The sequence below is a fragment of the Platalea leucorodia genome (assembly GCF_965183815.1).
Source record: "Platalea leucorodia genome assembly, chromosome: 4".
In the NCBI taxonomy this organism is placed as follows: domain Eukaryota; kingdom Metazoa; phylum Chordata; class Aves; order Pelecaniformes; family Threskiornithidae; genus Platalea; species Platalea leucorodia.
In genome coordinates this window covers 60692899-60706696 of record NC_138826.1, presented here as the reverse complement: position 1 = coordinate 60706696, position 13798 = coordinate 60692899, and the positions used below count along the sequence as shown (strand labels likewise).

At 46.9% G+C, this 13798-nt stretch overlaps 1 protein-coding gene across 1 annotated transcript in view; it reads right to left on the bottom strand.

Annotated features, from left to right (window-relative positions):
• Positions 1-2909: 2909 nt before the first annotated feature.
• Positions 2910-13798, bottom strand: part of SLC6A12 (solute carrier family 6 member 12) — a gene marked incomplete at both ends in the record, with an annotated part of 30575 nt that continues 19686 nt past the window's right edge. Inside the window, 3 exons of the mRNA XM_082309995.1 lie at positions 2910-3053; positions 6348-6518; positions 7607-7707. Coding sequence (XP_082166121.1) covers positions 2910-3053; positions 6348-6518; positions 7607-7707 — 416 coding nt within the window. The remainder of the gene's footprint in view (positions 3054-6347; positions 6519-7606; positions 7708-13798) is intronic.

Sequence of the window (13798 nt, the reverse complement as noted above, 5' to 3'; positions counted from 1 at the left end):
CAATGCCCGAGATGTTTGTATAAGTTTAGCAAACCATTACTTGGTCTCTAAGTGTGCCTGCAAGCTGGGGGTCTCATAGCAGAAGACAGCTTTTGGTGACATTTTCCCCTTTCCCCCAGCTGGGTGTACCTGGGTCACTGAGCTTTCCCTTAAACTTCCTGAGACTCTGTCAATCTCATCCAAAGCATCTGGATTCATTTCCTGATCCTGGGAATTTTGCAATTGCTTTCAATGGGGACAGCAATACCTCCTCTGACTTTATTAAAAGATGTTGCTTCCTGGCAGAGGTGGGATGCTACTATCAGATTATACATAAGCAACAGAGGAACCAGTTCATGCAGTATTTATTTTCAATAACACAGCCCCACGTTTGTGCTCAAAACTGAAAAGTGATTTATTTCTATCTAGGATTTTTGCAGTGTTATCCGACTACCTCAGAAACAGGAGTGAACACATCTCCATGACTTCTCTGGCAGTATGACACTACCTTACATCTTAAAGGCATGGCAGCAGGAGCAAAGGGGTTAAATGTCCTACCAAGGGTCGTACAAGAAACCCGTGCTAACCCCTAAGACTGAATCTGGATGGCAAGTCCCAGTCCTTTAACTTTCCTTTCTGTCGCTTGAAGAAGAGCAGGCAGGTTTCCTTCTCAAAACCAATACCACCGGTTTGTCCATGGGTACTGCCAAGGCAGCTGCAGCCCATGCCTGAAATCAAACCTCTCGTGCACAGCCCTGCTGCAGCTCCGAGCAGGGGGAGGCAGCCACAGAGCAAGCACCCAGCAGACACCCGGCACCCCCCGGGGCCGGTGATTCCTCCAGCTGACCGGGCTGTGCCACCCTGGCACTGCTGCTCCTTGGTGGCAGCCACTGGCTTTTGCTCTGGCTGCATGTAGAGACCCGCTGCAGGGAGCTGCTCCCCCCACCAAATCGTGAGCAGCACTGCTGGGAGGGAGAGGAAAGAACACCAAAATACTCACCATGAGGCCCGACTGCAAGCCTCTGGATGTTAAGCTCTTCCCACGACTATTGCTGCAATGTGATATTCAGCTTTTTAAAAAATAAAAATAAAATAAATGGTATCTTATGTGGTGCTGCAGTCCTTTGCAGGGAACAAGAATGAGGTTTGCCACCTATCTCTGCCTTTTACAGTAAATCATCTCCAATGAAATGATAATGTCCCAGAGAGGTACAAATTTTGATACTTGAATTTCAGTGTTCATTTCACCAACAGTTTTTAGTTTTTAAAGGAAAGGAAATTAAATGGGGAAAAGATTGCCCTATGTTAATTCACCAGTTAAACTCACAGGAAACTGCAAAAGATAAGGTTCCCATAGCAATTGGAATAGGTACTGCATTGCACAGATGAGGACCGATTTTCCCGCTTACTTTCAGTGCTGGTGGTTTATCTCCACATAGCACAGGGAAAAGCAATTACTTGGAACGAGGAACAAGGGAAAGGAGCCTGTGGCATCTCTGATTCTTTTTAATGGCCATTCTCCGGCATGGTTTGATGCGCCACTATTGCAACACAGCCGTGCACTGGTGCATATGCCCTCGTCCACAGCAAAGCTCCTGCGGGGATCTTGCCACTGTCTTTTCCTGTGGTTTTAACTGTGAAATTCTGATAGGTATTCAAGCAGGTTTTGGCAGGGAGTTTTACAGCTGCAGCCTCCACAGGACAGAGCTGTGTGGCACCGCACCAAACGCTGCATCCAAGTGCAATCCCTCCCAGTCATCGCCTCACATTCCTGACTACCTTGGCAGCAAGAGACCTTTAATTTGACACAATCTGCTTCCAATGAACCCATCTTACCTATTAATTATCGCTTTATCTTGCCTGAGCTTATGATTATTGCACCTGATTATGTCTTGTCCCCCGAGCAGTCATCTGCAGCAAAGCCGAGGGAGCGCAATCCTTCTCCCATCCTCACCCCAAAGCTACTCTGCAGCACAGAATCAGGCCCATCAACTCCTTCATTAATTCCTCTACAAAATGCCCCAGCAGTGCAGTTAAATTTGTGGGCATGCAGTCCCCAGGGTCTCATTTCTCCCTGCTGTGCTGCAGCTCATTTTTTTTACCCATGAATTTTTACCCATTTTTTTTACCCATTTTTTTTACACTCCATGAATTTTCTGAAAGAATTGTCAAATGTTCAGCTGTTTCACTCTCGGATGTGTTTTCACTGGGCCATGTAGTTTTGACCAAGAGCAAGTCCCCTAGGTAGGACATTCCTCACCCCCTTTCCATCCTGAGACTGCCTTGAGATCAGTCATCAACTATGATTGTATCGAGCACCCTGTCACTCTCTTCCCTTTCAGTGACAACTGAAGCCGTAGCTACTAACACTGCAGCCTCCTTTTATCATTGCTGATATGTTCCTGGCTCCCTCTCCCTCGTATGTAGGTGACCTAGCAATGCACTTTCTTTTGTCATCCTCCAGCTTCTTATGTACTTCTGAACCAACTTACTTATTCCCTGTGCTAACGCCCCATCGTTTTGTGCCTTTGCATCCCTAACTTTGCTCCTGCACACCTTTATTCTCTGCTCTCTCTCACCATTGTGGTTTCCTTTCCTCCTCCCAACACGACCGCTTTTTTTTTTTTTTTCTTTTCTTTTTTTGTTAATACATTGTTTTTCTCTTCCGCACCGGTGTCAGTACTGGAGGACACTTCTGACAAAAGCGTGTTGCTCTCTCCCCAGATGCTGGCAGGGAGAGTTGTCCCCAGGGAGTCAAAAGAACTGCTGTCCCTGGTGGGTGCAACCAGCTGGCTGGCAGGAGAGCGTGTCCCAGGTGCTTCTGTCTCAGATGTGAAGGAGAGAAGGGAAGAGCCCAGGAGAGAAAAGAAACCACTTCGGGAAGGAGAGAGCGAATCAGTCCAGGGTATGGAGGAGACATCCCCAGTGCCTTAGAAGTGGGTTTCTCTCTCTGTGATGCTGAGCACCTCCTGGACTGGAGGAGACCATCCCTTGTGCTTCCCTTTGGACAGACCCGCCATGGGCTGCTTTGGCTGCGGCAGATCCTCCGCTGGGGAAATCAGCTGTGTCAGCCGCTGCGGAGAGGAAGTCTCTGTTAATTAAGCTGATAAACAAACTGACACCCAGTAGTGATCCACAGCCATTGCTGGGGGCAAAGGCATCTAGAGAGCTAATGCTCCCAGCTCCTCTGCCGCAGAATGGCTATGAAAGGGAGAAGAAGGAGAGCAGGCTCACTTTAACTGCTCTTCGTGACAATTATTCCACCTTTGGGCTCAAACCCGGGCCGTGGCCTGACAACCCCATGTACAGGGCTCCTCACAGACATGTTTCTGGGAGAAAGGATGTTAACGATTAGCCCCACAGACATTTCCTGTGGCCATGGAAAAAACTCCGTAAAGCCCTTTTTTTTGTTTCCCTGTGCCAAGTTGCCATGCTTCCCATTGACTTTGGTGGGAGCTGTGGAGCCTTCCAAATGGTCTGACCATCAGAAAGTGCTGGGCATCTCCTGCTATGGTCCAAAAGAGGGTGGCAGATGATACCTACCTCAGTAGCACTTCCCTGGTAAAGCAGTCCCTCTGCAGGCTGGTTCCTGCCCCCAACCCATCCCAACTCCCCTCTTCCAGCTGGAGAAACTGCGACGGTGCAGGCAGGGGTTGTGGGGCAGCTGCCTGCCCTTAGCTCCCCCTGTCCTCTGCAACGCAGGGGTGCTGCAGGCTGCTCCACACTCACGTAGTGTTGTGTCAGCTTTGGGGAGTTTATTCTTAAAAAACTCAAAGCACTTTGAGCTCTTTGGGCAAAAGGTGCTGGCCCACAGAGACAGCTTCTGTGAGTTTCTGGTCTTTCTCATCCCATTTTTGAAGCCCCTCTGGTACCACACACCTTCCTGAGCAGCTGGGCTCCTCCCAAAACCAAGTAACACACAGTGTCCTGCAGCCACCTGCCCGGCTCCATGGGCCAGTGTGTCACTTCCCTGCTGAATACCGACTTCCACAGTTACTAACTTTTTCCATCATAAGCTGTTCAGGCCAGCGCATGCTCCTCCCTTGCAGAGCGCATCACAAGCAGAGCAGGCAATTCATCCATGACTCGTTGGATTAATTTCAGTGCTTCCACTCCTTGTGAAGTGCCTGCCAGAATCCTGGATTTTGCTCATTTATTCAAAAGGATTTGCCCCATGATTTCTGAAATTGGCCTTGGCCTGCAGCTACTCTGTGAGCAGTTCATTGTGAATTTTCAGTCTTTGGAGCTTGAGCTTTCTTAATCAGACACATCAGGAAACAACATTTGTGTTTCTTGGTCAGTCAAGTGTAACAAGATGAATCAGTTCTTCACAGTGACTGATCATAATTACCAATTACAAACTTGCTTTCAGTGAATGGTTTGCAATATTCAGTTGAAAGGCACTGTTCCTGGAAGCATCTGTGTCAGGAAATGAATTCAGTACGTTTCTGGGGTGTGACTAGAAAAAGGGAACAGGTATATTTTGAGAAAACCTGTTTTCAAAACAGGAGGAGCTATTCCAGGAGGTACCGTGTGGTTGGCTTTGATTCTTCCCTGCATCAGCCCAGGCTTAGCAGCTGATCCCTTCCTACATGCCTACATGCCATCCTTGGAAGTTTCTTCATACTAGTATAACTGCGAAGTCCCTGGAAATTACAACTAATATCATCTAAACCAGGGCAAATAGGAAAACCCTCAATCTGAAATTGGCCAAATCAGTTCCTCAGAGGTGCTGTAAAATAAGCATTAACACTACCCACAGCCACATTTCAGTCCAAAGGCTCAAAGCACTTTGCAACAGGTAAGAAATATTGCTTGTTTAGCAGGCAGGATGTTCAGGCAATTACTTCACTGACAGCTCCAGGTCCTCATTTAGACATGTGAAAACTCAGAGCTGTGGGGAGTCAGACATGTTGTCAGCCACCCAGTCAAACTCTTCAAACCAGCCACAGAAAAGGACAGATGCATTACCGCTAAATGGCCCGGCGCACAGGAGAGGGCTATAAGAGGCGGGACTCAATGTCTGAATTTGGGGCAAATCATATCACAGCACCTTGGCACAAGATTCACCTGGAGTTCCTCATATTGGGAGGTGCAAATCTCTCAGCTCCCTCCCAACCTTGTCATCTCTTCATGGCCACCAACAGCAACCAGGAGACCCAAGGGCCAAAGGCAGCTAAACAGGTACTATTTCATAGCATCGTACTTCTCCTCCACCTCCCTGCCTGCATGACTTGTGCCCTTCTTACTGCGTCACTGAGGACTTTTATTGCTACAGTTCCTGCCTGGGCGTTGCACTGTATCTTCTCCTGAGCCTGAGATGGGCATTAGCCAGCTCTGCCACAACTCCTGTCACTCCCTATCAAGTCACATCTCTCAGCCAGCAAGAGCCCCCGTGGGCACAGATTCAGTCTCCGAGACAATGGAGCCAACGAGAACATCCTGCACCCAGCTAAACTCTGGCTGTATTGGCAGTGCAGGTTCCTCCTCCCCATGACCCCACAATGTGACTGTCATGTCTATGCCACAGCCACAGGGATGCTCCTGTTCCCTCTTCACCTGCTCCCCACCCGAACCAGCTGCAGATGAGCCTACAGTCAGTGTGGATGGGGAAGGACCAGAAGAGAAATTGTGCAGAAATGTATATGCACTGTACATCACTCAGGTCTTTCTTCTTGGGTCAGGTGGGGTGTCATCTCCATAACACCATCTTCCTAGACACACTTCTTCCTAGGACAAGGTATCTACAGTGAAAGAGGACAGGCTTGGGATGGCACAGGGTAGACCTTTACAGCTCTATGAGCATGTCCCCTTTAATAGCCACATGTCATTTCTTCAGAGAAAATAACACAGTCCCAACCCAGGACTAAAAGGGGAGCAGGGGCAAGTAAAGGCAAAGAAGATCCCGGTTTTGCACCTGGTTTGCACTGGCACTAGTCAGTAACGAAAGAGGAGGCAAAGGTGGTGGCATGCCATCTTTACTTACATGGCCAGCAGGATCACCTGAACCATAAACCAAATCAATCAGCCTGTGGCCTCAGGTAGCCCACACTGAGGGGGTCCTCTGCCACCCAGTGGAGCCAGTGTTAGAGACGCTCTGCATATGTCTACATAGTGCACTGAGCACGGTGGTGCAACGTCTCATGGGAGACTCTGGACATTTGATGATCACCCTGGAAGCCGTGCTGAGACTCTCCAAGCCCTCTAAATTGCCAGCAAGAGCTACAGGGCATTCTGGGGAAGGGCCACTCTCACCCCCCTTGCCTTCTCAGAGGAGAAATGTGCCACATACATCTTCCCTGGGACCCTTCCCATGAGCCGTCTGGGGAAAGCAGCAGCAACTCGCCCAGTGACCACAATCCCAGTACCTGCTTCAGGGGTCCTTTGGTTTTCAGGAGGATGAAGATGGCATAGAGAGGAACGCAGACCATGGAGGAGAGTGCCATCAGCCAGCCCACCACGTAGCCCCAGGTCGGGTACATGTAGGAATTGTTGTATTTCAAGGGCGTGTACTTGATGAGGGAAAACAGGAAGACAGCCTGGGGAGCAGAAAACACAGACATAGCCAGAGCAAAGGGAGCAGCAAAGCCAGGCAGCCTGGCCGCTCTGCAAGCACTGGCTGGGTGGCAGTAAGTGTGATGTCTTGCATGAGCTAGCATGGACCTTGCTAGCTGCAGTGAGGCAGAGCTTGGTGCATGCTGACCACACAAGGAGTTATCTCAGAGCCAGGGACAGGCTTCTCTGCAGTGTAAAGCCTTCAGGTTTCTTAAGGGTTCAACCTAAGCAAAGTTGGCAGCAGCTTTGAGGGTCCAGCAACATTGAGACAGCCATTTATTCATATCAAAGTCAGGAATTGTTGTTGTCCCTGGCAGAAGCCCTCCAGAAGTACCATGCAGGCACAGATTTACCCCTCTTGAGGCTCTCTAGCCACAGAGCTCTCAGATGATTTGGGCTGGATCAGGCTTGCTTTGAAAATTTCCCTGATATTCAACTCCTGCTGAAGCCTGAGGACAAAGGACTAGAACTCTTTTGTAAGCTGTAGCTATAGATCCCATCTATGTTCCCACTGAGGTCAAAGAAAACAACTCTCAACATCAGATGCAGGAGCAGAATTTGGCTCAGAAATCATGTAAAAGTCAGTAGAGCAAGACTGGACAGAAACTCAAAACAGGCAAGAACTTGCCTGACTTAGGGTGTATTTTCTTTAAACACAGTTGTCACAGAGGTTTTGAAAGAGATTTAATAACATAGAAAGCAAATGGCTGTGGAAAGATATTTATGAACCACAGGAGGTCACAGGAACACAGGCTGAAGCAAGTATTTCAGAAAAGGGTAAATCTCGCTGGTCTTCTATTTAAAAGTAATTTGACCAAACCTCACCAGACTTGGAGGATACATTTCCCCTTGCCTTCACAGTAAACAAGTGGTTTTTCAGGCTCAATTAATTTTCCAGGCAAAAGATAAGGCTTTACAAAGGAAATAAATTGCCACCTCAGCTATGGACAAGTTTCTGTTTCTCCATAGCAGTTTGAAAAAATTACAGGAGCACCTTGAAGACAAATCAACATTTTCTACCGAGAAGCCAGGGACCTAGAATAATATACCATGTTGTCATAATTGCACTTACCAAGCACAGACCCGGGGTGACCACCAGCCAGCATATCTTGATCAAAGGCCATGGCCGGAAACCAATCATGTCCTCAATGTTGTCGTAGAAGCGGTTGGCACCTTGGCCACCAACCAGCACAGAGACAAAGTCAGAGTTCAGGTCATTGTTGTTTCCTTCAACTACTATTCACATTAGATCCCAACTTTCTTCATCCTCAGTGTTTACTCCTGGCAAAAATGCAGCTATCCTAATAATATAGCAACACGTAATGGGCTTTTCTGGCATTGAAAAGGCTCATCTGTGGCTAAATACAGATGAAGGTTTTTAACTTCAGCCAGAAGTTATCAGAAAGCTTGATATAGAAGAAATGCCCTGTCCCTCACACAGTAGCAGCTGTAAGTGAGAGGATGCAGCCCATGGGCCACTAAGGGCTGGTAAGGACCGGCCCAAGGCAAGCAGGGATGCCTGGTTTATAGGTCAGCAAGGGAAAGCTCTTGCAGGTTGACCACATGGGATTGTGTGAGCCCAGAGTTCTAAAAGGAACAAAGAGAGCGAGGCACACCAAAAATCCCCTCTCTTTGTAACCAGACTGGCACACCAGGGGAGTCATGTCAAGAATCCCCACTGAGCTAAGCATTTCCCCTATCATCAAAAGCCTGCTTTCCACAGAATATTTTATTTTTGGCATAAACCCAGAAGACCTGGCAATCCAAACTCTGCTGGAAACCAAATCTTCCATCTGCAAGTGCTGCTGTACTGTCCCATGGGAGCTGTCCTGTGGGTGCCTGATCTCCTTCTTCACCTCTCATTAGTTTCACTTACTAGATTATGTTGTTCACAGTATGCGGGACCCACCTGAATCTCATGGTGCACCAGAGTGGGATATATCTCTGAGGAGCATCTAAAAGTCCTGCCACTGGCCAGACCCTATCCATTGACTCTTCCCAACCCAAAGCACAAAGAGGAAATGTATGCAATGGTATACAGAGGAGACAGCGAAATGCAGATGGACTTCAGCAGACCTTATAGCAAGCTCTAAGATGTCTCCAAGGAACAAGAGCCTAATGTTGGCCAAAGAAAGATGTAAAATGAAGAAGAATCAAAAAGTCATTCATAAGATGCCCTAACTTCTTCCTAACTAGAGCTAACCAGAGGTACTATATTGGACTGCCTCAGGTAAAATAGAGTAACAATATCAGATAAAAAAATGGAGCTAGACTGTCCATAGAAAGGGTTACCGATTAAGCACCTCTAGGATGAAATAATGCCATATTTGTCTTATTGAAGTTTAATCACAGTGCTTAGCTGATAAAGAAGGGCTCTGCCTTTAGGAGTGTTCATCTCGCTGTGAACTCAAGGTCATGCCACAGTTCTCACCTGCAAGCATGATGACACCTTGCTTCTTTGCATCTTAATACCAGAAGGCTGGGCTGGGCAAAATATAGGCCTAGAGGACTGGCCACACTTGCGAGTGTTTGGGGTTTTGTGAGTTTTATTTTGGTTTGTGGTTTTTATGTCTTAGCATTAAATTGCCGTATTATGTTTCCTTTAAATATATGACTTTGACAAAAGCACATTATGTGTGCTTTTCTTTTTTGTAATTCTTTGCATTATTTTCTATATCCCATGACTAATGTTTACAGGAAAGCTCTTTTAAACCCAGCTTTTTGAAGTATTTAGGCTGGGGAGGGCAGGTTCTTTGAACCTGAGATGGTTCCCATCTTGAGTTGGCAAGTTAACAAGTAGCCTCAAGCAAAGACAACAAGCTGTGGCATACCAAGGGGGACACAGCCTAGTGTGGGAGCCCAGCCTACACCAGAGAACAGAACCTAAAACTTCCAAGCTGTAAATATCATGAGGCTTCAGATAGCATTTCTGAAAATATACTGGGGATGAAAGGGAGATGGTATAAAAAATTTATGTTGCCAAAAAGCCAAAATCTTCCACAGGGTGAAAGAAAAAGAAGAGAGATATAAATGATGCGACTTGCAGTTTAGAAAATGAGCATAGCAGAGTCTCTTATACCATACAGTGTTTCCACAGAAACACACTGCGATGTCAGACATACGACAGATAAATTCATTTGTAATACAACTTTGTGGAAGCCAAAGTTTCACTGCAAATTTAGGATCTAGTGGAAGAGACATGGCAATTAAAGAAATAAAAAGATGCCAAACAAGAAGAAAGACACAACAGACATCCATCCCCCATCAAGAAAACAACCCAAAGCTTATGTTGTTAGTTACGGTGTGCCTCTACCTCTCCTTATCCCTATTCTCTATAGTACAACCATCAGGTCCTGCATTTCCACACCCACTGTGGCAGTCAGTAGGTGATGTGATGAAACACTGTGGGGACTGACATGAACGTCCTCAGAGAGTATGAACAGGAGGTTTTACATGTTCTACATTTCGCAGGCAGATGAAAAAGTAATCATCAAGCTTAAGAAGTCATCAGTTCAATCACTTAACATTGGCTTTTTGAGAAAATTAGAAGCTGGAGGACGCTTGCAGCCCCCCTTTCTTCCCAGCACGTTAAAAGGATTAGATAAAGCTCCTGCAGAGAAAACCATAAAGATTTCCCCAAAGAGATTTTTGTTGGAATGAACAAAGTTGTTGGCTGTTATCCCCAATATCGCAAGACAAGGAAGAACGGTATGCAGGCACAGGGCAGTTATCCATGCATGCTGGTACCACTTCTCTTGTGCTGACCAATCCTATATACCTTCAAAGCTGTTGCATGCTTTTCTGACAAATCATTTAATTTTGCTACATAAATGCATGGGAATAAATTTCACATGAACCCAACTAGAGATTTGCTTAAATTCTTATGTCTTGTCCTTACGGAGCCCTTCTCATTTTATGTAGCTTTTAACAACCGCAAGTGATACCCAAACAGAAAGGGACAAAGATTTTTAATTTTTTTTTACGATGTCTAGAAACAGTGAGTTTCACAGATCTGCTATTCTGCAATCTATGAAAAAGCCCTCCCTTTTAAATCTTTTCTCCCAAGCCACATTTATTTGTGTTCATCTATATCAAATTTCATCCACAGGATTTCAATAGGTGATGACCCCTGCTCTATGCCATAGTGCTGAGCTTGGATCTGTCTCAAACCTGCAGCATCAACATCCGCACCAAACCTGTGCAAAAATGCCAGTAGCAGAGGCATTGTGGCACTGCAACAAGTGCGCAGCCTTTGGGTACCAAGTGCACAGAGCAGGCCCCTTATGGTCCATAAATAAGCGTGTAAGTTTGCCTGTAGCCGGTGCATCCGAGAGGATAAAGCACACACAGCCAGAGCAAGCCCAACCAGCAAGATCCAGGCAGAAGGAAGCTGCTGCTTCTGGTAGCCACACTGCATGTGAGCAAGAGAGCGAGAGAAAGATTTATACCAGCACAACACGGGTTCACCCTAGGGCCACCCACAGGTACCCACTGGCATCAGTTTGCTTTAGCTTTGTAAACAGTCCTAATGGTTTCAGCCCCGGCTCTCCTGCAGTGATGGAGGCACTTGCTTTCTCCTGGAACAGCTAATCTTAATGTGCATGCTGTGACTGCCTGGAAAACATCCTCCCTGCAGCACGTTTCAGTGGCACCATGTTGTGAATCCCAGTGCTCAAAACCCATGCCTGCTTACATGAGGGCTGCCTGTCCCAAAGTGGAAGGGAGAGAGGAGAAGGGGGGAAAAAAAAACCAAAACCTTCCAGCACTCCCCTCTAGGTCTGATGCTGCGCGATCTTTTGACAGGCAGAGAGCAGTACATGAGGAAATCCTGCGATCTTTGTGAGAGCAGCTGCCTGGCAGCAGAGGGAAGCTGCCAAGTGGTGGGTGGTTGGTGTATGTGCTGGGAGAGGGGAAACTCAGAACGCGTATTTGTGTTAGCAAAAATGCTGTAATTCTTCACAGTGTAAGCAAGAGGCTCATCCCTGCCAATTCTGAGACTGGGAAAAAAAAACATTAATTGGCACCAGGCACTTTTTTTTTCACTAAGATGCCTCACCTTGGCCCTCTGACTACATTTTGGACCAGAATCAGACCAATGGATAGAAAGCAGAACATCAAGAGGGTAAAATCCTGCTGTGTTGAGTGAGGAAAATGAACCCATGGTGGTGAGGGAAAGGGCCATTTCCCAAACCCCAGCTGCTCTGTCCCCCTTCCAGGCTGCTGGGGCAGCATCACCTCTCCTGCTGCTCGTTGTCTGCCATTGCTCTTCTCCAGGGGTCGACGGAAAAGGCATGTGGCCTGTGTGACCGTAAAAACGGCAGGGGGCTTCTATACATTAAAGCATAATTCAGTTCAGTGTAACAGAGCATGGTGATGATGAAGGCCTGTCACAGATGGATGGGAATTTCCATCCCCCTGTAAATCCTACAGGGACTGGGTAGAAGGCAACTCAAATTAAAACCTGGCCAGGGTCTTCTATTGCAAGCTCTCAAGTGAGCTTCCCTTGCAGGACATCTCTCTAGAATAAATCTCTCTTACAGATCTGCTTCTCTTGCATTCCGCAGAGGTGAAGCCCAAGCAGCTGGACCTGCTACCATTTCAGTAAGAGAGGAGTCCATCCAGACTAGCAATTGGCTCCTGCTGTACATAAAGCATTTGGAGAAACTGATAACCTCTTCATCAGCAAATGCACCACAGACAATGCAACCTCTATAAAACTGTAAGCACCAAAGAGAACACACAGGGACTGACTGTTCGCTGTCCCTTCTAAAATAAGACAAAGGTGGCACCAAATGAAAGCAGCAGGTGGCAGATTCAAAAGAAGGAAAAGATAGTGACTCCTCACACAACACCTGACCAAGTCATGGAGAGAGCTCCTTGCTGCAGCATTTTGTGGATGATAAATGCTTACCCGAGTCAACTGGAAAAATTAACAAAAAAGAAACAAATAGATTTTACTTCCGGCTCTGGAAATCCCTGGGCAACAAGCTGAGTATTGCATCTGGCTCTGGGATCCCCAGCACAAGAAAGACATGGACCTGTTAGAGTGGGTCCAGAGAAGGGCTGTGAAAACGATCAGAGGGCTGGAACACCTCTCCTGTGAAGAAAGGCTGAGAGAGTTGGGGTTGTTCAGCCTGGAGAAGAGAAGGCTCCAGGGAGACCTTGTTGCGGCCTTTCAATATATAAAGTAAGAAAGAGAGAGACCTTTTACTAGGGCTCATAGTGACAGGACAAGGGGTAACAGTTTTAAACAGAAAGAGGGTAGATTTAGATGGGATGTAAGGAAGAAATTTTTTAGAATGAGGGTGCTGAGACACTGGAACAGGTTGCCCAGAGAAATTGTGGATGTACCACCATTGCAAGTGTTCGAGGTCAGGTTCGACAGGGTTTTGAGCAACCTGATCTAGTGAAAGATGTCCCTGCCCATGGCAGGGTGGGTAGACTAGGTGACCTTTAAAGGTTCCTTCCAACCAAAACAATTCTTTGGTTCTATAATAAGTTGTTAGAAACTGGAAGAATATTCGCAGAAAGTATTATTGCTAACTTTTCTGCTATTATACTTCTTCCTGAGCATCCACTGCTGGCCACTGAAAGAGACACAACATGATGCTCATGCCTGCAATCTTTTCCTTAGGTTAGGATGGCCACGCTGCTTGGTGTAGCTAGGAGCCAGCAGATGCGTGTTTGTGGGATGTTGAGGGTCTGCTCTAAGCTGACATCTACTATAGGTTTGCACAGTCCTTACAGGTACTGAGCTTCTGTAGCTCCATGAAGCTAAGGAGAGAGAGCAGCTGCTCTGCATGACACACAGCTAGACCCTTTGCCCGAAAACCACCAGCCTCGACGCGAGCTTCAGGGAGACAAACTGCAGCCTGTGTGCTCAGGCACCATTCAGCAGGGAAGAGATCTCCCGTAGGATATCACAGGATACTCTTCTTACTGCACAGACTAACAAGCTGTTGGTTTCCTTCTGATTGTTCGTGGAGCTCAGTTTAATCCTGCTCCTGAGTAGTTTAGTTACAGACTTCACTGAGAGCCAAAGCAGCCTCTCCCATTTCTTTTAGGAGTGCCATCCCAGCCCATGCAAACAGGAAGCATGTATCGTCGCAGAAGTAACACACAACAAGTCTGCATCCCAGTATTTTGTGTTAAATTAACTGACAGGAGTAAGCTAAAGGCACAATGTAAGCAGACAGTACCAGAGACCAAAGAACAGCAGTCATTCCTCTATAGCTGATTTTCTAATTCAAAGGGCAAATGGGAA